This window comes from Chrysochloris asiatica, unplaced genomic scaffold (assembly GCF_000296735.1).
Source record: "Chrysochloris asiatica unplaced genomic scaffold, ChrAsi1.0 scaffold00032, whole genome shotgun sequence".
NCBI classification, from domain to species: Eukaryota; Metazoa; Chordata; class Mammalia; order Afrosoricida; family Chrysochloridae; genus Chrysochloris; species Chrysochloris asiatica.
The window spans coordinates 5,773,302-5,794,893 of NW_006408550.1; the positions used below are offsets into that span (position 1 = coordinate 5,773,302).

The 21,592-nt window shown below is 37.6% G+C and overlaps 1 protein-coding gene across 1 annotated transcript in view; it reads right to left on the reverse strand.

The window, feature by feature from the left end:
- LOC102812110 (mitochondrial inner membrane protease subunit 2-like) overlaps positions 1-21,592 on the reverse strand; it is a 1,190,436-nt gene that overhangs the window by 1,078,175 nt on the left and 90,669 nt on the right. The window contains exon 4 of the mRNA XM_006859288.1: positions 21,114-21,217. Within this exon, the coding sequence (XP_006859350.1) occupies positions 21,114-21,217 (104 nt within the window). The remainder of the gene's footprint in view (positions 1-21,113; positions 21,218-21,592) is intronic.

The following is a 21,592-nucleotide window of genomic DNA, read 5'->3' on the forward strand; positions in this document are numbered from 1 at the left end:
TGACCCTGTATAGGTTTCCAAGGAGCAGCTGGTGAGCTTGAACTGCTGTTTTGCAGTTCAAACAGCTTTGCAGTCTGCTGCATTAATCCACAGAGCCACACAGGGCTCCATTATTAAATAATATATTATTAAAATTAAATTCACTTGTTTTCTGTTACTTCTTAACATGACAACTTGGCAATTTAAAATTAGCTATGTGGCTCACAGTATTTCTCTTTCGACAGCACTGCCCAGGAGAATGGATACTGCTTTGGAAGAAGAACAGGATTACAAGAATTTCTGTCAGACCCAGCCCTTGTGTATCACATGGTTGTTATTGTTAAGTGCTGTCAAGTCGGTTCCGACTCATAGCATTAGAGTGGAAGTTTAAGAAGAAGTCATAATAGACAGTTTCAGAATTTTATAGTTTAATAAACTAAGGCACTAAATAACTAGGTGATTCATTCAAGGTCACCTGACTAGCTAGAAGTAAAATTCAGACTAGTCACCAATCCAGGGAATTTATCTAATAGCAGTAAAAATCTAAAAGTTTAAATTAAAAAGATTATAGTTGCTCAACTGTTAACACATATCTCATTCTATGACACATCCAACAAAATAATTTACTTGCAACAACAAAAAATAACTTTCAAACATCTTAAAATCATGACCTCAATAAAGTGTTGCATACTCACCAAACTGTAATCTAATATTTTAAAGTATGTTCTTGTTGTTAGGTGCCATCAAATCAGAACTGACCCATAGCGACCTTATGCACAGCAGAACGAAACACTGCCTGATCCTAGGCAAACTTCACTACTGTTGCCACGCTTGAGTCCATCAATGCTGCCACTTGGCCAATCCATCTCATTGGAGGTCTTCCTCTTTTTCTCTGACCCTCCACCTTACCAAACATGACATCCTTCTCCAGAAACTATTCCCTCTTGACAATATGTCCAAAGTATGAGAGAAGAAGCTTGGCCATCTTGGCCTCTAAGGAGCACTCTGGCTGCACTTCTTCTAAAACCCATCTATTGGTTCTTTTGGCAGCCCATGGCACTTTGGCTTCAATTCTTCTAAGGTCTTCCTTATTCACTGTCCAGCTTTTGCATGCATATGAGGTTATTGAAAATACCATGGCTTGGATCACGCACACCTTAGTCCTCAAGCTGACATCTTTGCTCTTCAACACTCTAAAAAGGGCTTGTGCAGCTGATTTGCCAAATGCAATACGTCATTTGATCTCTTGACTGCTGCTTCCATGAGTGTTGATAGTTGATCCAAAGAGAATGAAGTCCTTAACAACTTCAATCTTTATTCCATTGATAAGAATTTTAAAGTATACAAAATCATTATTTCTTTTTGTTTTCTCTGAGTATATATACACTTTAAATTATTTCAATCCAACACCACACTAATTTTAAATAATCATCTGTTCAAAAGTACATTATCTCTTAAAAATATAGTTGTTAAAAAGCTTATTAGAAAATTCTAGAGTTTACTTGTCAAATCTTAGGTTATTATCTACCATATGAGATTGGTAATTGACAAAGACGTCATTGTGTTCCTTAGTGCAATACTCATGGAAAGTCAAAAAAGTTCCAAAGTTCAAAGTATGGTTATAGCACGTGAGAGGTATACTATAGCTCAAATCTGGCAGGATTTAAAATTCTGCTTTGTCCAGTGAAACATTCAAAAACACATTCAACCATTATGATGTAGACCAACCACAGTTTCAAGGTCACCAGAATGATAACAAACCAAAAGCTTTGATTCTAATTTCTTCAACACTCCACAAGTTATTTCAAATCCAATTCTACACCTCAAGTCAGAAAGAACAAAATCAGTTTAAAAATAGAAATGACCTTCTCTTTTCATTCTAATTTTCCATGTAAAATTAAAAAGTAAAACTTATTTCCCAATGTCCCTAGTGCTTAATTGTGTGAGATAGTTTCTAAGCCAATAACTGCCATCATCATGACTGTTACTTTGTTTGTGGAGCTGTTGCTCCAAAACACAGTGTTGATAAAAATCAATAAAGATTATTAGATTTGAGAGCATCTTTATTTCATGCTGTATGTATAAACTGTATTTATTCTAACAAATAAAACTGCTATTGGTATTCATAAATGCCCTTATTGAGGGTAATAGGAATAATGAATAACCGCCTCCACATTTTGAGTACCTGCCGCTCTCTAAGAGTATCAGGCAGATAAAAGGCTGATGCAAAGCCAGCTAATGGAGGAAGACACGTACAGGGTGAATGTGCTCTCAGAAAAGAAGAGTTTCACCTAGTTATCTACACATTTTCCTTCCTTCCACTTGTTGTTTGTGCTGTTTCTTTACATAATTTGGATACGTATAATCATCGATTCCATCTATATAGGAGTGTGGTACTCCATTCCACACTCCTATATGCCACTCAAGGAGTCCTGGTAGGGTACTGAGTTACATGTTGGGCGACTAACCACAGGATCAGCAGTTTGAATCCACCAGCTGCTCCCTGGAAGAAAGATGAGGCTTCTTGCTCCTGAAAGGTTTCCAGTCTCAGAAACCCTATACAGGGTTGTAATGAGTTGGGACTGACTAGACGGCACACAACCTCCACCACCACCACAATATGACGGACAGTCTGCCTACTGGCTCCTGTTGTTGTTGCTCTTAAGTGCTGTCAATTCAGTTCCGACCCATAGCGACCCTGTGTATGGTTTCTGAGTAGCAGCTGGAGGGTTTGAACTGCTGACCTTTTGCTTCGCAGTTTAGTGCCGATGCTACAGCACCACACCAGGTTCCTGTTGTTGTTGTTGTTAGCTGCCATGGAGTCGGTACCGAATCATAGTGACATTGTGCACAACAGAACGAAACATTGCCCCAAAATCACAGAATCAGGTATCATTCAGAGCTGAATTTCAACACATTTTTAGAATTTCCCTCCTTCTCCCCACCACCACCCCACCCCATCTTCCTTACTGGCCTTTGCCCCCTGTCAGTCACTATAGAGGAGGTGCCGAGTTTCCTGCTGCCATCTGGGCTCAGTAAAGCAGGATCCACTATGAAGCTACAGGGAATCACTGCATCTTCAGTGCTGGCAAGCTGAGACAGTCTGTTGGTACTGATGTCAGGCCATTTCATGTTAAGAGCAAGTTACATCGGATCATGATAGCTCAACTATATATGGTAGATTCAGTATCAGTATTCTATGAAATACGCAACACAAACAACACTTTATAGCCTTTAATTGGGTGTAAAGGTTGAGATCACATTGCTTTTATATTTCTTTAACTCTTTGCGCTCCACCGAGAGATGTGTTCACAAAATTCAGTGCCAGTCTTTAATTCATTCCTAACTCTAACTGTGTTTATGACTTCTCTGGTTCAGGCTTACACATGACTTAGACATTATTATGCTCAAATGAGCCTAAGTTTAGACATCTTGTTCAAGACCAACAAGACTATTCATCTTTTTTTTCATACACTGCTCACTCATGCCTCAAAAGTTTTGCCCATGACAACCTGAAAACCTTGTTGCTCCTTCTCTAGTCAAGTATGCACCACCACATCTTTAAAAATTGGTTTCAAATTCACGTCTAGTTCCACTCAGTCAGCTCTAACTTCAGTAACTCATTTGTTTCTATTATTCAGGCTGCTACTGCTTTGTGCTGTAAAGTCAGTCCCAACTCATAGTAACCCTGAACAATTTTCCAAGACTATAAACAGGAGCAGAATGCCTCCTCTTTCTCCCCAGGAGCTGCTGGTAGATTGAAACTGTTGACCTTGTGGTTAGCAGTCCAACACTACACTCTCAGGATCCCTTCACAGTGTGCATGTTGTTGTTGTTGTTATATTCCACGTATGTTGTTGTTATGTGCCATCAAGTCAGTTCTGACTCACAGCGACCTTGTATAGGGTTTCCAAGATTATACACATCTTTGTGGAACAGAAAGCCTCATCTTTCTCCCACTGAGCGGCTGGTGGGTTCAACCACTGACCTTGTGATTCACATTCCAGTGCTTATCATATAGTGCTACCACACTCTCACAGTCTACATGTTGTTGTTGATAAATGTTGTCAAGTCAGTTCAGACTCACAGTAACCCCCTATAGGGTTTCCAAGGCTGTTAATCTTTCTTTGCTGGAGCAGGAAGCTTTGCCTTTCTCCCACTGAGCAGCTCAACTGCCAACTTGTGATCCGTGGTCCAGTGCTAATTTAGCCTACAGAGTGACCGTGGTACATAGGTTCTATAAATCCACTTCAACTCATGAGTCTGTGCCTTATTTCCACTGTGATCATATGACAGACATGGGCAGAAACATAAACATAGAAATGATGGCTACCATTTCTGACAATATTTTCCATGAGTGGTTTGCTGTGAAAAGGCTCACTTGATTGAGGGCTGAGGTGTACATGGGATTCTGACTGTGTAGTGTTTGCCCACTGTCATGGTATAAACACTCTACCATGAAGTCTCTGAGTGAGTGCAGAGTTGGGAAGAGACGTGCACACTGACTCTCATGAGCCAGTACAAGCCAAGTCTCCACCCCACTGTACCAGGCCTGGCACACCAGCTGATTTACTGAATAACAAACTTCCCTTGTAATATGCCCACAGTTTTCACATGCCAGCCACATTTTTTACAATTTTCAAAAAAGAATCTCTTTTCCATTTTGTCTTACTCTTGACATATCAACCTTGTAAAGTACTATTCCTAAATTCCATGAGAAGAGGCAAGTTGTCTATTTGTATCACTAGTGGCTGGTACTGTGCAGAGCAGGCACTTAGAAAATATTTCCCAAATAAATTAATTATTGATATATATTTTTTATATATATCAAGATGTTACATGAGGATCTAGGCAAAGTTGTCAAATGCCTCACATCATAAAAAAATGTAACCTCCACATGTGGAAAATCTAAGTGACACAAACTTTTAAATTGAAGGTACCTTAAGAAATTATTGGGTACAATATCTATATTTTATTTAAAAGGAAAATTTATCCACAGAAGTTAACTAACAAAAACTGTAATTGTAGAGAATGTGAAACTAAAAGGGGGTAGTTATTTAATCTCTCATTTCTGGAACAGATGATCCCAGGCCCATCAAGAAGGAAGAACATGAGTAGAGCATGAGATCTCTACCTAGAAAAGTGGTGGCAGCAGAGAGAGTGGCAGCAGAGAGGGTGGCAGAGGCAGCAGCAAAGAGAGACAGAGCAGCTGTGGGCTTCAGCTCCATGGACTGAGTCAAATTCTGTGCCTGTGGGTAGGAGGCTGGTTCACAAAATGTGCTCTTTGAATGTTTAAATGAAAACATTATTTTGTGTTTGGTTTGATATGTATTCATCAAATATTTTTGCTTTGTTCATTTGTGAACTAGAAGATATAAATGGGGAACCACAGGGAGGAAGTTGGATAACTGTTGTTGCAGGAAGGAGATCGCAATCTTTGAGATGAAACAAAGTCTATGATTTTTTCAATGTAAACTTGATGATCTTGTCTGTAAACCTTCACTCAGTTCACAATAAAATATTTTAAAAAATAGATGAACAAATAATAAATGAGTAGGTGATTAACTGGATGCTGAATCAATTAAAAACTTTTAAAAAGTTAACTGACAAGCTTAAGGCCAGACAATAGCATAATCCCGGAATGGCAATCTCCTGCTATCTAGTAAACCTTTTTTGACTATGGAACCCTTGAGTTACTGCTTATTTGAACTAAAATTGATCAAACAGCTATTACTATTTTCAAAAGCAAACAGTTCCAAAATGTGTAGCATTTTAAAATATGGATCATCTCTGAATTTAATTATCCAGGTTACTATCGCCTCTTATCTATTACTAATACAGTTATAGATACTGTTAGGTACCATCAAGTGGGTTCCAACTCAACTCATCACAATAAACAACAGAACAAAACACTGCCCAATCCTACACCATCCTCATATCCTTGAGCCCACTGCTACAACCACTGTGTGTATCCATTGCATTAGGGGTCTTTCTCTTTCTTGTTAACCCTCTATTTTACAAATCACGAGGTCCTTCTCCAGAGACTGCTTCCTCCTGATAGCATACCCAAAGTACGCAAGGTGAAGTCTTGCCATCCATGCTTCTAAGGAGCATTATGATGGCTGTACTTCTTCCAGAATAGATTTGCTCATTCTTCTGGCAGTCCACGGTATACTCAATATTCTTTCGCTACACCATAAGTCAGTTTTGTCTTTCTTATCCATTTCCCTCTTTGACAAGCATATGAAAATACCATGATTCAAGTAAAATGCACCTTAGACCTCAAAGTGACATCTTTGCTTTTGAACACTTTTTAAAGGGGTCTTTTCCACCAGATTTGCCCAGTACAGTATGTTGTTTAATTTCTTGACCGCTGTTTCTATGGATGTTGATCATGGATCCAAGTAAAATGAACTCCTTGACAACTTCAATCTTTTCATCGTTTATTATGATATTGCTTATTGATCCATATGCAGAGTTAAATCTTATTTTGGCTCATGAGAAGATAATCAAAACCTTCCCACAATTCCTCAGAAATCCTATACAAGGTTGCTGAGTTTGAACAGACTCGACAGCACTTAAATACAACATAAAATCAAAATTCAAGTCTCACAAAGGCATGCAATATAAACTTTAAAAATTAACAAGAACCCATCAAGATCTTTATAATATTTTAATAACACACACAAATTACTGTAATAGCATGAGGGAAAATATTTCTTTAGACAACATTTGGGATGTTTACCTGTTTATATTTTCAAGGAGCCCTAATTTAGAAATGCTTATAGGAAGCACAATTTCCTGTGTTGAATTTCTATTAATAGTGCAATTAGGCTGTCAGCCCATAAAGGTGCATGTCTCATGAAATAAACCAGAAAAATAGAACCCACATTGCAAGAGCCAACCAAGAACCCCTTCCTCCAAAATTATAGTTAACACTGTTGCTGTTGTTAAGTGCTGTCCAGTCAGTTCTGAATCATAGTGATTCTCTATATGGTTTCTGAGGAGTGGCTGATGAGTTTGAACCACCTACTCTGTGCTTCAAACGGACCTTTTAGCCCAGTGCTTTATCCTACAGTGTCACACCAGGACTCCATAGTTAACATTACAATATGCTTAACTAATTACAGATGGCAGATACCATTCTTGTGAGAATTTCTGGGTCTCCCAGGCCCTTGTTTAATAATTCATTACTACTTGAAAACCCACAATACAGCAAACTGTGTTGAAGAACCACACAGCACACCTCCTTGAACAGGACTAAAAACAGCACTTCTCCCATTTCTAAAGCAAATGTGATTATTCAAAACTAACTACAGGAGTTACGATTCTTAGCCAATATTCCCCCTAACATCTAAGGCAGTTTTCTGATTTTTTTTTTTTCAACATGATCTTATTATTGGCTAATTATCTGTATCGGGTGGGGGGGGGGGGGTTTCTTCTTTTTTGTTAAGCCGAAATTCACAGAAGCAGTTAAACCTTACATTCCAGAATCATTAAACACAACCCCTTCCCCTTCACTGAGAATTGGCTTCTTTTTTTATTAACTGAGAACTCCCTTGATTTATTACAAATCTTTTTTTTTTTTTTTTTTGCCAATTTTGGATCCATTCTATGAATACAATCTTCTCCTTCTTTCAACTCAATTAATACACTGCCAGACTGCAAAACCATTTGAACTGTAAGGTCGGTGGTTCAAGCTCACCAGCTGCTCTTTGGAAACCCTATACAGGGTCACTATGGGTTGTAATGGACTGGATGGCACTTCACAACAACTGTTACCAAAGTTTTCCTATAATTTCTTTAAGTTCTTATTGCTCTTTAAAGGTCCTCCAGTAGAATAATGAATTTTTAATAAATTCAGAATATTTTAATAATTTGTCCTTTAATTCTGTGGTAAAGATTATGTGAGACACACTAATCACACTGAAATGTTTCCTACTATACTGTCGTAATACTCCATCTACAGTGACTTCCCAGCAATCTAAAGACACAGATCTCTGCATGGTAACATATGACCTCTAGAAGCCCAGAAAGCCATATGATAATTATCATATCCGTAGCCAAATCAAACTGAGCCAGAGTCTTGTCAGCAATTTCAACATCATACCATTTTTAATAAAGTGAAACCTGTACTTGTGCCTTCAGTAAATATTAATGTGACCTCCGAATGTGAGTAAACCTGTCACTGGATTATTCAAAAAAGTAATCTTTCATAACATGGGTCATGGAGGCTTCTCATTAATAGAGCTAAACGATGCCAACAACAACAAAATGTTCTCTTCTTGGAAAGAAATGTTTTCCTGAGCTCCCAAGCACTGATAGGCTTGGGAGCTCTCCTTTAAGCCCTCCCCCTTTCCTGCCAGTCACACACATATTTTCCAGTAACTTCTACCTAACTCACCAAAAGCAGTGCTGCTCTTTTTTTTATTCTAAAAAGAAGAAAAATGGAAGGTAACTACTGACCCTGAATTACATTTGTTGTTGCTGTTGTTAAGTGCCATCGAGTCAGATTCTGACCTATAATGACCCTGTATAAGGTTTCCAAGGAGCATCTGGTGAACGTGAACAGCAGGCCTCCTCGTTCAAGTGGACTTTGCAGTCCAGAGCATTAGTCATCAGCACCACACCAGGACTCCTTGAATTATATAAGGCTACGTTTAACTTTACTTTTGACATTGCTTCCACCTTTCCAGGACCTAGCCTATGAAACAGAATATATAATCTAGCATCATTTTTTTTTTCTAGCATCATTTTTTTATAAGAACAGGTAGACAGATTGTTGACTGGTGCAAAATGCATCTTAAGCTAACAAAAGAGGCAGAGACAACCAGAACATTAGACATAAGAATCCTTAAAGTTCTATTCCAAGAATAAGTTACAAGCAGTGAAGAAATAGTAAGATTTCTACAGCCTTCTCAGATTGAGTAATTTTAAACAAATAGGAGAAGGTTTTGCTCTCATTCTTCTATAAAACGTCTATCTGCCAATTTGAAATTTTTCCATTTTTAATCATCTCAATCAAAGACAAACTCTTGATAACATATATTTGTCCAAGAAAGCCCTGGTGTTCAATATCTCCTTATCTGTTCTAGCTTCTGTTCATTTGAAAAGTTCAAATCAATTTAGACTCCAATTTGCAAAACCATGCAACACATTTTTCTGATTCTGAATCTTATACTCAGCATCCATCTTGAACCCTAAAAGTCATTTTCATGAAACTTTATAAGCAGAAGGAATCTTAGAAATCAACTAGTCTACATCTTGTATTTTGCAGTACTTAGATCTGGCCTAACATTAAGATCACAAGAAAGCAGAAGCATGATGTCCCCTTCACCTTCAAAGCCAGCAACAGAGCACCAAATGCTTCTTATCCTTTAGATCTGATTTCTTTTTCTGCCATGTCACCCTCACATGTCCTTGTCTACCTCTTCCTTTTAAGAGCTGTGTGATTACACTGATCTCACCTACATAACCCATCAACGAATTACTAGCATCTGCAAAGCCCTTTTTGCACTGTAAAGTGACATATTCATGAGCAAGAAATGTTATCATATCACAGTTCATTTCAGTATGGAATGCTCTTGGGAACAATCATTCTTCCTACTGCACTTAGTGCATATTTTAATAAAGGAAATGTAACTTATTTTCCAGCAAAACATATAATTCAAACTTAACAACTTCAACAAGATAACTTCTCTCTCCTAATATTTCCAGGAAGAGCTCTGATTGGCCCTGCTTGGGTCTAGTGCCAATCCTTAGACCAATCAACATGGCTAGCTTCATGGGCATGTGACCATGGCCTATGCTCAGGACTCCACAACTGAGTGGTTTAATGTTCTACAATTACCATCTTGAAATCCTTAATATTTTTGTTTTTGAATATGTTTTGTAAGTAAAATATTATCTTCCTTTAATGGATAAGTCTGCTGTGCTTTTTGTACTTTGAAGGTAATACATGTGTTGTTTACTTTCCTTTAAATTTCTTTCTCTGTATTTGATTTTTGGACTCTTGGTGTAGCGCTGTAGGATCAGCACCAGACTGAAAATCACAGGTCTGCCGTTCAAACCTACCAGCTGCTCCTAGGAAACCCTATACAGGATGGCTATGAGTCAGAATCAATTCAATGGCACGTAACGACAACAACATCTGATTTTAAGTGGTGTGACAACCATGTGCCTTAAAATGTGGTTTTCTTTGTATTTATCCTGATAAGGGTTTGTAGTGCATCTTGAATCTGTATGTTGATGTCTTTCATTAGTTTTGGAAAATTCTTGGCCTTTATTCAAATATTGCCTTCATCCCCATTCTCTGTCCTCTTCTTCTGGGACTCCAGTTAGATGGGGGTCAGCTTTTTCACATGTCTATGATACTAGTTGCTGTGTTTTCCATGTCCTTATGTCTCCCTGTTGTTGTTGTTAAGTACCGTGAAGTCGGTTCCGACTCATAGTGACCCTGTACAGGGCTTCCAAAGCTGTAAATCTTTATAGAAGCAGAACGCCTCATCTTTGTCCTGCAGAACAGCTGGTAGTTTCGAACTGCTGACCTTGAGATTGGCAGCCCAACTCGTAACCACTACAATATCTCTCCCTAGCTGTGTTAATTTGGTGTTAAGCCCATCTATTGAGTGATAGTGGTTTTCATTTCTAGATTCCTTCAATTTATTTTTTAAATGTTCTAATTCTTTGCTGAAACTATCACGGTATCAATCATGTTAACATACTGATTATAAGTATTTTATAGCCAATGTCTATAATTCCAAAATCTGGATCGCCTGTGGGATTATTTCTATTATTTGTTGTTTTTTATGTTGGTTGGGACTTATGGATGTTACTTTTTGTTGCTTGTTATGTATCGTATACAAAAAATTACAGACTTAATATGATGCCTCTTTTTCTGGCAATTACAAAGTAAAAGCAGATTACCTTAAAATTATGAATGAGTGTATTAGAGGTGACACTGGATTTTAATCACTGTTAATCCTAGTCTATTTCCAGCTCTTCCTAACTCCTGGAATGTATCCCTTCATGGATCCAGTTAACATCTGGAGTGTTTTACCAAGGCCCACCCTGGATTCTAGTATGTGATGCCCTATTGTTGGTGTTAAATGCTGTCAAGTCGGTTCCAACTCATAGCGACTCTGTATAGTTTCCAAGAAGTGGCTGGTGGGTTTGAACCACCAACCTTTCAGTTAGCAGTCCAATGCTCATTGTACAGTGCCAAAGAAGGACTCTACTTGTTGTTGTTGTTGTTGTTGTTAAGTGCCATTGAATAGGTTCCAACCCATAGCAACCCTGTATAGGGTTTCTGAGGAGCAACTGGTGATCTGAACCACCAACCTTGTGGTTCACACCGACTTTGCAGTCCAGCACATTAACCCACAGCACCACAGCAGGACTCCACTAGCACTATCCAAGTACTAAGTATTCTATGTATCATCTCACCATCTTAGCTGCCACTTTCTGCCTTCATTAATTACCACTGTCTGTGCAGCTTACAGAGTGACAAATAGCTCCAAGTGGATGGAAAGTGGCAAAGAATGTAGCGCTCACCTCAGTCAGTTTCTCTTCACTCTGGATTCTTTGTCCCTTGGTTGTTCTTCAATGCCTTTTAGTTTTCTGTTAGTTAGTTTCTTTAAGGCAGTTTTTCTCATTTTTTTGTCTTCTTGGTTCCAAAATTATTTAAGATATGTTGGCATCACTAGTTAATAATTTATTTGATGGTGTTAGTTTTTCTGCTTGAAAGTGAAGCTATTTACTTCTATAAAACTTTTAATATCTAAAATTATTATTTACAGTTATATTCAAAACACTTCTCCCCAACAGCTCATCTTACAGCTTCCATATAACGTATGATGTGTATTGATTGGGGAGATACTTCTTTGTAAATGTCATCTTACACTTTTCATTTTTAATGACAGTAAGAGTTCTCATAACAATTACACACAGAAGTGCCCGTATGTTATCATATTATAGAAAACATTGTCCATATAACTTCGTTTCATAGCCTCCAGTTCTCTCTCAAAGACTAATCGATTTATGAAATGGGCTAAACAGAAGCTACTGATATCGCCAATCATTATGCTGCCTAAAAATCTCGATAATTCAACACTGAAATTTATGATCACTGAAACAATAGTAAACTATAATTTGTCTCAAAGCTCAGAAAATGCTTTTTTAGATGGTTAAATAAATAAAAAATTGTAAAGGCAGCTTATCCTACACAAGAAAGCACATTTCTTTTGAGCACTGCCTAAAAGACACAACTTTTTGTAATACGATGAATACTTTGCAAAGTCAGTTTAATTGATATCAAATCATAGCAATAATATTTTTATCATTCCATTTTGTGATATAAGGTATCATTTGTAAATACACTTAATGAATGCAAATTACTATGCATACTGGAAAGTGCCAAAAAGGAAATCTTTCTTCAAGTTAACCCAGGCTTTCACTCCCTAGCATTTTACTGTAAATTAAACTTACAAAAACAAAACAACCTAGGTACTCTATTCTACCATTTGAATCTTTCTAAATGTATGTTCCTGAAATAGACAATATTAACTAAAAATTCAGAAAAGTATCTTGCTGTAAACAACAAAATTGAGAGCGCACAGACAGAAGAGTTTAGTAGTTGTTGTTGTTGTTGTTGTTAAGTGCCGTCGAGTCGGTTCCAACCCAGAACGACCCTGTACAGGGTTTCCGAGGGTGTAAATCTTTACGGGAGTAGAAAGCCTCATCTTTCTCCTGCGGAGCGGCTGGTAGTTTCGAACCGCTGACCTTAAGGTTCGCAGCCCGATTTGTAACCATATGCAATTAAATTCTCACAGTGCAAGTGATAACAAGCTTTCAATATAATTATGAGTCATTATTCAGTATTATCATTGCTCTGGGTATTTGTTTCAAAATGTTACTTTTCTTTTTTTTGCAGGCACCAATTAATTTACCCTGAGGGGTCATGGGATCTTTAAAGATTTACAAGCACACAAGACACAAAGAAACTAGCACCTTTCTTTTTTTTTTTTTTAAGGTTCTATTCTATTGTGTCTCTATCCCTGGCTCAAATCTCTACAATGTGTTGCTCATATTTACTGCTAGAGATGCCGCCATCACACTGGCCACCTGTCAGAAAGTGGCAATTAGCCTAGCTGTTGAGACTATATGCACACTATGTGTGCACAGTAAAGCCTTGTTGTTAGCAATGAACAGGAACCATTGGATTCAAAATGGGAATAATATGAGTGCTCTAGGGCATGCATGACTTCTTTGCTGAAACTGGCTATGCGGTCCTCAACCAAAGCAATCATGGCAATATACAGGAGAGGCACTGTAGTATGACACTTAAGGACACAGACTTTGAATGGAAGCAGTTCAAGTCTTTGCTCTAACATTTATTAGTTGTGTGTCCTTAAGAAATTCAGTTAACCTCTCTGTATCTCAGAATTCATGTCTATAAAATAGTATAACAGCAGTACCTGTTTTTCTTTTTTAAATGAGGATAATATAAAAGTGAATATTTAACTCTTAGCTCAGTAACTAAAAAATAATAAGCAGTCAATAAATATTAATAACTGTTATGGTATGTTGTTCTTCTTAAAAAACAATATGTCTTTCTCCCTTAGTCAAAAGATTTGGTCACCCCCAACATTCTTACTACCACCAAGTGTTTACTTATCCTTTTGAGCCATCTTCTGCTTCACAGTCACTAGCATAGAGTTTCTTCCCCTTAGACTTTGGGATCTCATCTTAGTCTACCTAGAACAGATTTCAGGCAAGCTGCAGTTTACAAAGAAAAAAACTTACACACTGCACTGTCCAGCAGTAATACAGTGTGTGTCACATATATAATTTCCTCCAAGCCACATTAAAAAAGAAGACAAAACACGGCAGGAAAAATGAATTATAATGACATATTTCATTTGACTTATTACATCTAAAATACTATCATTTCAACAAGTATTAGTAGCCATATTTCTAATGCTCACGAGCCACATGCCGCTAGCGGCTACTCAGTTGGACAGTTCAGGTTTAGAGTCAAATGAACTTGGACTTAGATTCTGAATACAGGGTTGCTATGAGTCGGCACCGACTCAATGGCACCTAACAACAACAACAAATGAGTTGAAACCTACTCCAGGGCATTTAACAACAAACAACAACTATTTATATTTACCTGCCATTTTCACTTGCTTTGGGTCTCATGATAAAAATCGCTACCTCCGGATACTGTTCCAAAAATTAACAAAAATGGGATATACCAGGCACTTGTGCAATGCTTGATAAAGACAGATACTCATCCATTGAGAATTTCCCTACCCTAACAGTGTCACTGGATCAAAAAGAATTGGTCAATGTTCAAACAATGTTCATATGATCAAAATCCAATGCAGAAGGAAGAAGTCCAAGCTGCACTGAAGGCATCAGCAAAAAACAAAGCTCCGGGAATTGACAGAATACAAATTGAAATGTGTCAACAAACTGATGCAGTGCTGGAAGTACTCATTTGTCTATGCCAAGACACCTGGCTAACCAACTAGAAGAAATCATTGGTTTTGCCCATTCCAAAAAAAGATGATCCAACAGATGGCAGAAATTGTCTAAACAATATCATTAATATCATATGTGAGTAAAATTTTGCTAGAGATAATTCACAAATGATTGTTACAGTAAATCAACAGGGAACTACCAGAAATTCAAGCTGGATCAGAAGAGGGAATGGAACAAGAGATATCATGTTGATGTCAGATGGATCTTGGTTAAAGCACAGAATACCAAAAAAATTTTACCTGTGTTTCATTGACTATGCACAGGCATTCAACTGTGTGGATAATATTAAATTATGGATAACATTGCAAAGAATGGAAATCACAGAGCACTTAATTGTGCTTGTGTAAAACCTTTGCATAGGCCATGAGGCAGTCATTGGAACAGAACAAGGGGATACTAGATGGTTTACAATCAGGATAAGTGGGTATGTGTCAGGGTTATATTCTTTCAGCATATTTATTCAGTCTTTATGTTGAGCAAGTAAGTAATCTGGAAAGCTGGATTATATGAAGAAGAACATGTCATCAGGAATGGAGGAAAAAGTCATTAGCAACCTGCAATATCCAGATTACACAACATTACTTGCTATAAAAGGAAGAAGGCTTGAAGCACTTACTGATAAAGAACAATACAGCCTTCAGTATGAATTAAGTAATTTAAAGAAAACAAAAATCCTTACCACTGGACCAAAAAGCAATATCATGATTAATATAGAAAAGATTGAAATTGCCAAGGATATCATTTTACTTGGATCCACAGTCAATTCCCACATAAACAGCAGTTAAGAAATCAAACAATATACTGCACTGGACACATCTGTTGCAAAAGACCTCTTTAAAGTGTTGAAAGGCAAATATGTCACTTTGAGGTGTGCCTGACAAACATCTCATATCCAAGCAAAAGTTGAACAACGAACAAGGAAAACAGGAGAAGAATTGGTGCATTTGAATTATGGTGTTGGTAGAGAATGTACCATGGACAAACAGAACAAATCTGTCTGGAAGAAGTACAGCCAGAATACACCTTTGAAGTAAAGGTAGGAAAAGTTCATCTCATGTGCTTTGAAAAGTCCAGATATAAGGAAGGACCAGTCCCTGGAGAAGGACATCGTGTTTGGTAAAGTACTGGATCAACAAAAAAGGGGGAAAACCTCACCAAGATGTTTTGACACTGTGGCTGCAACAATGGGTTTAAACATAGCAACAACTGTGAGGATGGTACAGAACTGGGCAGTATTCTGTTCTGTTGCACAAAGGGTCACTATGAGTCAGAACCAACTCAATGGTGTGGTTGGTCTGTGCAGTCGAGTCAGTTCCAACTCATTGCAACCCTGTATGGGGTATCGGAGGAGCGACTGGTGGGTTTGAATTTCTGATGACTGCATTTCAAACTGACCTTGCAGTCTAGTACTTATGCTACAGTGCCACACCAGGACTTCAATCAATGGTACCTAACAATTAATAGCAATGGTCTTCTACTCTAGAACTGAACATTGAACTTAACATAATGCTATTGGTGACCTAGCTCTAGTATCTTTCCTTCAACATCTGCTATAAACAGCAGCCCTTTCCCCAACTACATGGCTCTCCATCCTTACAATGTGGCACCTATAAACTTGACTGGGTGGATTACTTCTAGAAGCCAGGGGCAGCTTTAGTCACGATCTAAAGATGAAAGAGTTTCCCAGCGATCCATTTCTCCTCTAGCCCTGTCTTATCCATCTCCTTTTGTAGTTTACATTGCTTTAGTTTATCTCTCATTCCATTTTACCTCTGCTGCAGCTCTCTCAGCAACAGCTGTCAACCTCGATGCTTCTCCATTTGAAGACAAACTGTGACGCAGTGAACTACTTCATAGGTCTCTTTTAGCCAGTCTTTGTAAACTAAAAGACTTTTTCCAGAAAGGTCTGGATAAGAAAAGGTGGGAGAAGATGCTGATGGATTATAAGATTCAGGTATGAGAGACTGTTAACAGGGCTAATTGAGAATGGTCCACTTTACCATCCTTCTGGGTATAAAATGAGCTATCTCTGAAGCAGAGGGGGGAATCTCACTACCATCAAAGAGTTAGAACAAGGAATACACCACATCCTTTGGACCCAGTGAAACCCAAGCACTGAACTTCCTTGACGCAGACACAAGAGGAGTGGTACAAGAGCAGCAACAGAACCAAGAACCGGAACAGGAGGTAGAGTGGTGGGCTTCCTGACCTATGGAGCAAGTAAAGCTTCGTGCCTTTTGGCAGGTGGTCCATTTGCAGAATGTGATGTCTCCAGGCACTTAATTGGGAAGCTGTTTGCTGATCACAGAGCTTGAGCTGGGAGCCTTTGAGCTGAATCTTATAGCTGAGTAAAGTGTCCACTGAGCATTTATTAATCTTGTACTATTGTCTGAGCAGAAAGAGGCCTGCCTGGGGGCACAGCTGAGGAGAGTCTGTCCTGAGTGGAAGAAGTGTGCCCTGAGCATTTGTGGCCCTGAATTGTAACTGGTTCGCTTCCCTAATACATCCTGCATCTATGAGTATGACATCTGAGTTTTGGGTAGCCATTGCAATGAATCATCAAACCCAGCTGAGCAGAGCGTGCTGGGAGGGATGGTTGGTGTCATTTGTTTTTTCACAAGCTGACCTCAAGCATTAGAGGTTAAGGATCTTTGTGCAAACTAACTGGATGCAAACCTTCAAGTGTTCCAGGATCATGAAAGACAAGAGAGAAAGGGTCACAAATTGGTGGAGATAAAAGAGAAAGAAAAATGAAATGTAGGATTATGGGTAGCATCTTGGATTAGAAAAAGGGCATTAGTGGGACAACTGGAGAAACCCTAAAAAGACCTATAGGTTAGTGAGTAGGACTGGATCACTGACAACTTACTGGTTTTGGTGATTTTTCTATAGTTACCTATAAGGAGTCCTGGTGTAGCTTTGTGGGTTAATGCGCTGTACTGCAAAGTCTGTTGGAACTGCAAGGTCGGTGGTTCAAGCTCACCAGCTACTCGTTAGAAACTCTACACAGGGTAACTATGGGCCGGAATTAACTCAACAACAACAATGCATAAAGAGCTTTGGTAGCATTAGTGGTTATAAGTCAGGCTGTTAAGCTCAGGGTCAGCAGTTTGAAACTACCAGCCATTTCGCAGGAGAAAGATGAGGCTTTCTGCTTTCATAAAGGTTTACAGCTTGGGAAATCCTATACAAGGTCACTATGAGTTGGAACGCAGTCCACACCACATCACCACCACACCACCGCTATGGTTATGTATAATTTAATACTAAGAGGGGCTCCATAAAGAATATACAGGAGCTCTATACTAGTTTTACAACTTTTCCTTAAATGTAAAAATGTTTCAAAATGAAAAGTTAAGATATATTTAAAGGCAATTGTTTAAAACATTATTATAAAAAGACATCTGTCCTAATGAACTGTTAAAAGAGATATCACGATGACATGGCATTACTAAGTTAAGCTTACTGCAGTAAGGCCATCAGACAGGTTAATGAAAAGTCAATTCCAAGATGTAGGAAATCCACTTTAAGTTTGTAAATCCACTCAGAGAGTACGATGCCACTACAGACACACATCATGTCTTTGTGAGTAATCATATTTTTAGGTAACTATACCTATCGAATTAATATTACTAGATAATACACTAAAACAACAGCTCCGCTATGATCAACTTTTTACAGAAAATAGACAAGAAAGGACAGAAGGAGATGCAAAGAAATACACGTCCCGATATGCACCCACCTCCAGCACCTTCTCTTGACCTTAATGACTGAGAAAGGAGCCTGGGACAATAGCTCTGAATAAAGCCCCTTGTAACAGAGGGGACTGCTCTGCTACTGCATGCATTTCTGCAACATGAATTAGCTCACAGTCAGTTGGTAGATAAAGAGGAGTTTTTTATAATGCAGATGCTACATTGGTTCACATGTGATTTTTCACAGATCATTAATGTTTGCCTTATAAATAACAGCAACTTAAGGCCACATAAACTAACAGCAGCAAGCCAGGGGGGAAAAATCAGTAGTATACTACATTCAAGCCTTCTTTCAGAAGTGTTTAAATACAAGTAACTAAAATAATGACCTTTATTTTTTATGTACCAGCATACAACAATGGAATCAGTACATTTTGTACAAAGCTTGTACAAAGTTTTTCTGTACCTGCAGTTCCTGATGATGGTTGCCTGGGGGCCTGGCCCTCCCTCAGCAGCCTCAACCCTTCCTGGCATCATCCTTCTTCAAGCCACAGTCACCTTCTTGGTTTTAAAGCAAAATGCTGCATTTCTAATATTTATTTATTAGAAAACTGACATCTTTTAAGCTGTGCTAGTATTTTTAATGAATTATTACAGTTTTCATTAATATTTGGTTGCAAAGTTGCGTAAGTCCTACTAATTTTAGAATGGATTTACGAACTGCAAAAGTTTCCCTAAAATGCATACATGCTATTTTCATAAAAATGCTGTTCTAATGAAGTAAAGTATCTATGTCAAAAGCATACTGATGCACTTTATAAGAAAAGTAAATATTCACTGTGGTTTTGCATGAATTAAATGTATATCATGAACATTAACCAAACCACAAAAATAAAAATGAAGAATATTTTTTAGTGTCAGACTTGTTTTTTCATCTTCAAAAAAAGCTACAATTGTCCTTCAATGATTATTTGGTGTTAGATAATATGATGTTTGTCACTGTTATTTTATTTAAATGATCTACTACCAACAAGTGTAATGAAAGAAAATTTGTTATTTGTACATGACAGGAATTTGTTGTTGTTAACTGCCATCAAGTCGGTTCCGACTCATAGCAACTCTGTAGAGGGTTTCTGAGGGGCTACTGGTAAATTTGAACCACCAACCTTGTGATTCAAGCCAACTTTGCAGACCAGTGCTTATCCTACAGTGCTAAACCAGGCCTCCACAAGACAGGGGCAGAGTACATTATTGATTTACTAAAGATACAATTCAATCGAATTCTCCATATTGTATTATATAAATTCCCATTTCTAACAAACCTTTTAAAAAATTATTTTATATAATATCAGTTATGCTAGCATTTGCATAAATTAATACTTCTTTTTTCTTAACAAGGCACACTAGGATACTTTTATGGACCCATGCAATCCTGAGTTTCAAGGAGCTTATATATTATATATACTAATATATATAATATATTTTTCAATTATTCAAATTCCCTTGCTTAGAGATAGTCAACATGCTTCTTTCTTATGCACACAGATACAAATACTGTACAATTGTCTGCTTATCGTGTGACCTCTTCCACTTGAGTGGGTATCCTCTCGATCACCAACTAAGTGAGGATGTAACCTTGTCAAACCAAAGGCCAAAGAATAATGAGCGCACAACAGGCTAACCCAGCATGGAAAGGTTGTTAAGGAGGTTGCAAAACCAGTACACTGAATGACAAAATAAAAGTCTACTCCAAAGAGTAGGCTAATATTAAAGAAAGCACTCAAGAACCAGCAAAGCATGTAATCCTCATCCTTGGATATCTGCCATACAAAATTCCATTCAAATTTTATTTCTCCCCCTAAGTTATTTAACCAGGATTGTTTTCAAGCAAATCCTAGGAGGACAGCCTGGAAGGAAATACATTAATACGTATTTATTTTCACAACGTACTAGTCAATGTATCGCTTTTACCAAGCAATTGACAACCAACCCAATTTAAGAATTAGAAACATAAACTTGAAAATGTACTGATCAAACAGTAGGCTTTTACTATGGCTGAGACAAATAAATGGCAGTGAAACTGCCACATGAACTGCTGCCTCTACTAAATGGCAGAACAAGGAAGCAAATTAAAATATTTTCATAAGTAGCTGAAACGAAAATAAATTAGGCAAATTTCTGTTGCAGTCTTCTAAGTATGAATTTACTTCTAAAACAAAACAAAATAGAATATCTCAGGCCCAAACCACTCAAGCATGCACTGTACTAGGACCATGTATTACATCACTGTATCAGTTATGCACACTTTGAAATTCCCTTTTTACATAAACGACCAGAATAACATTTCAGTTCCTCACCAGTCTCAACATTGTAACAGAGAAACAGTGCCATCTTTTGGCCCCAAACAAAAGCCTCCATTCCACTCGTCTTCCAAATTGCATTTTTCAGCACAATTCCTGATATACAGAAATATCTTTAATTTCATCTCATAATCGCTGTCATCTAGAAATATTTGATAGTGACACAAACTAAGAAAATGTATGGGTAACATAAAAGTTGATACCAGAACACAAAATTTCAAAAAGCATCGAAAATAATACTAAGTGCATGTATTTTTTAGATCATCACTGCAATCATTTCTAATCTCTATTACACTGAACACATTTTTACAAATTTAAAAATGCCAAGCAACTGATAGGTATTTAAGTATATAAGAAAATACCTTTCACTTCTTATAACACTGTCATATGTCAGAACTGATTTTTTAAAACACCATATTTAAAATATTCCCAGTCGTTTAACAATTGGCAATATCATGTTAACAGCACACCTACCAGGCAAACCAATATAAATACCTTTATATACAACATAGAAAGTTTCTGGTTTACTTACACCAATGATACAATGTCACCACGCTGTACTTCAAAATTCCTAACTTTCCAGTGGTTCAGAAGCACTACATCAGATGACTGGCTTCCCCCAGGATTCAAAGAAGGCTATAAAATAAGGATAAAGAGACATATCTATCATTTACATTTTTTCCATCTTCACAGTTTCTTGTACTTCATAACTCTAGTGGAACACAATAAAACATTTCTAACATAGTGCCTTTCAATAAATTGCTATTCTAAAGTAACTCCAAATGATGAGTTTTCAAAAAAGATCATTGGGATGCTTCACAGATGAACCTGAAAAAAAAAAAGATCAATGCTTGAAAGGAACACATGTTAGATATTCACATCTTTGGCAAACTCCAGTAAAAAGGTATTAAAAGTTTGTTGTTAGTGTTGTTGGCCATCATGGTTCTGACTCATAGCAACCCTACATAGGGTTTTCAAGGTTGTAGGTCTTTGTGGGAACAGAGAATTCAC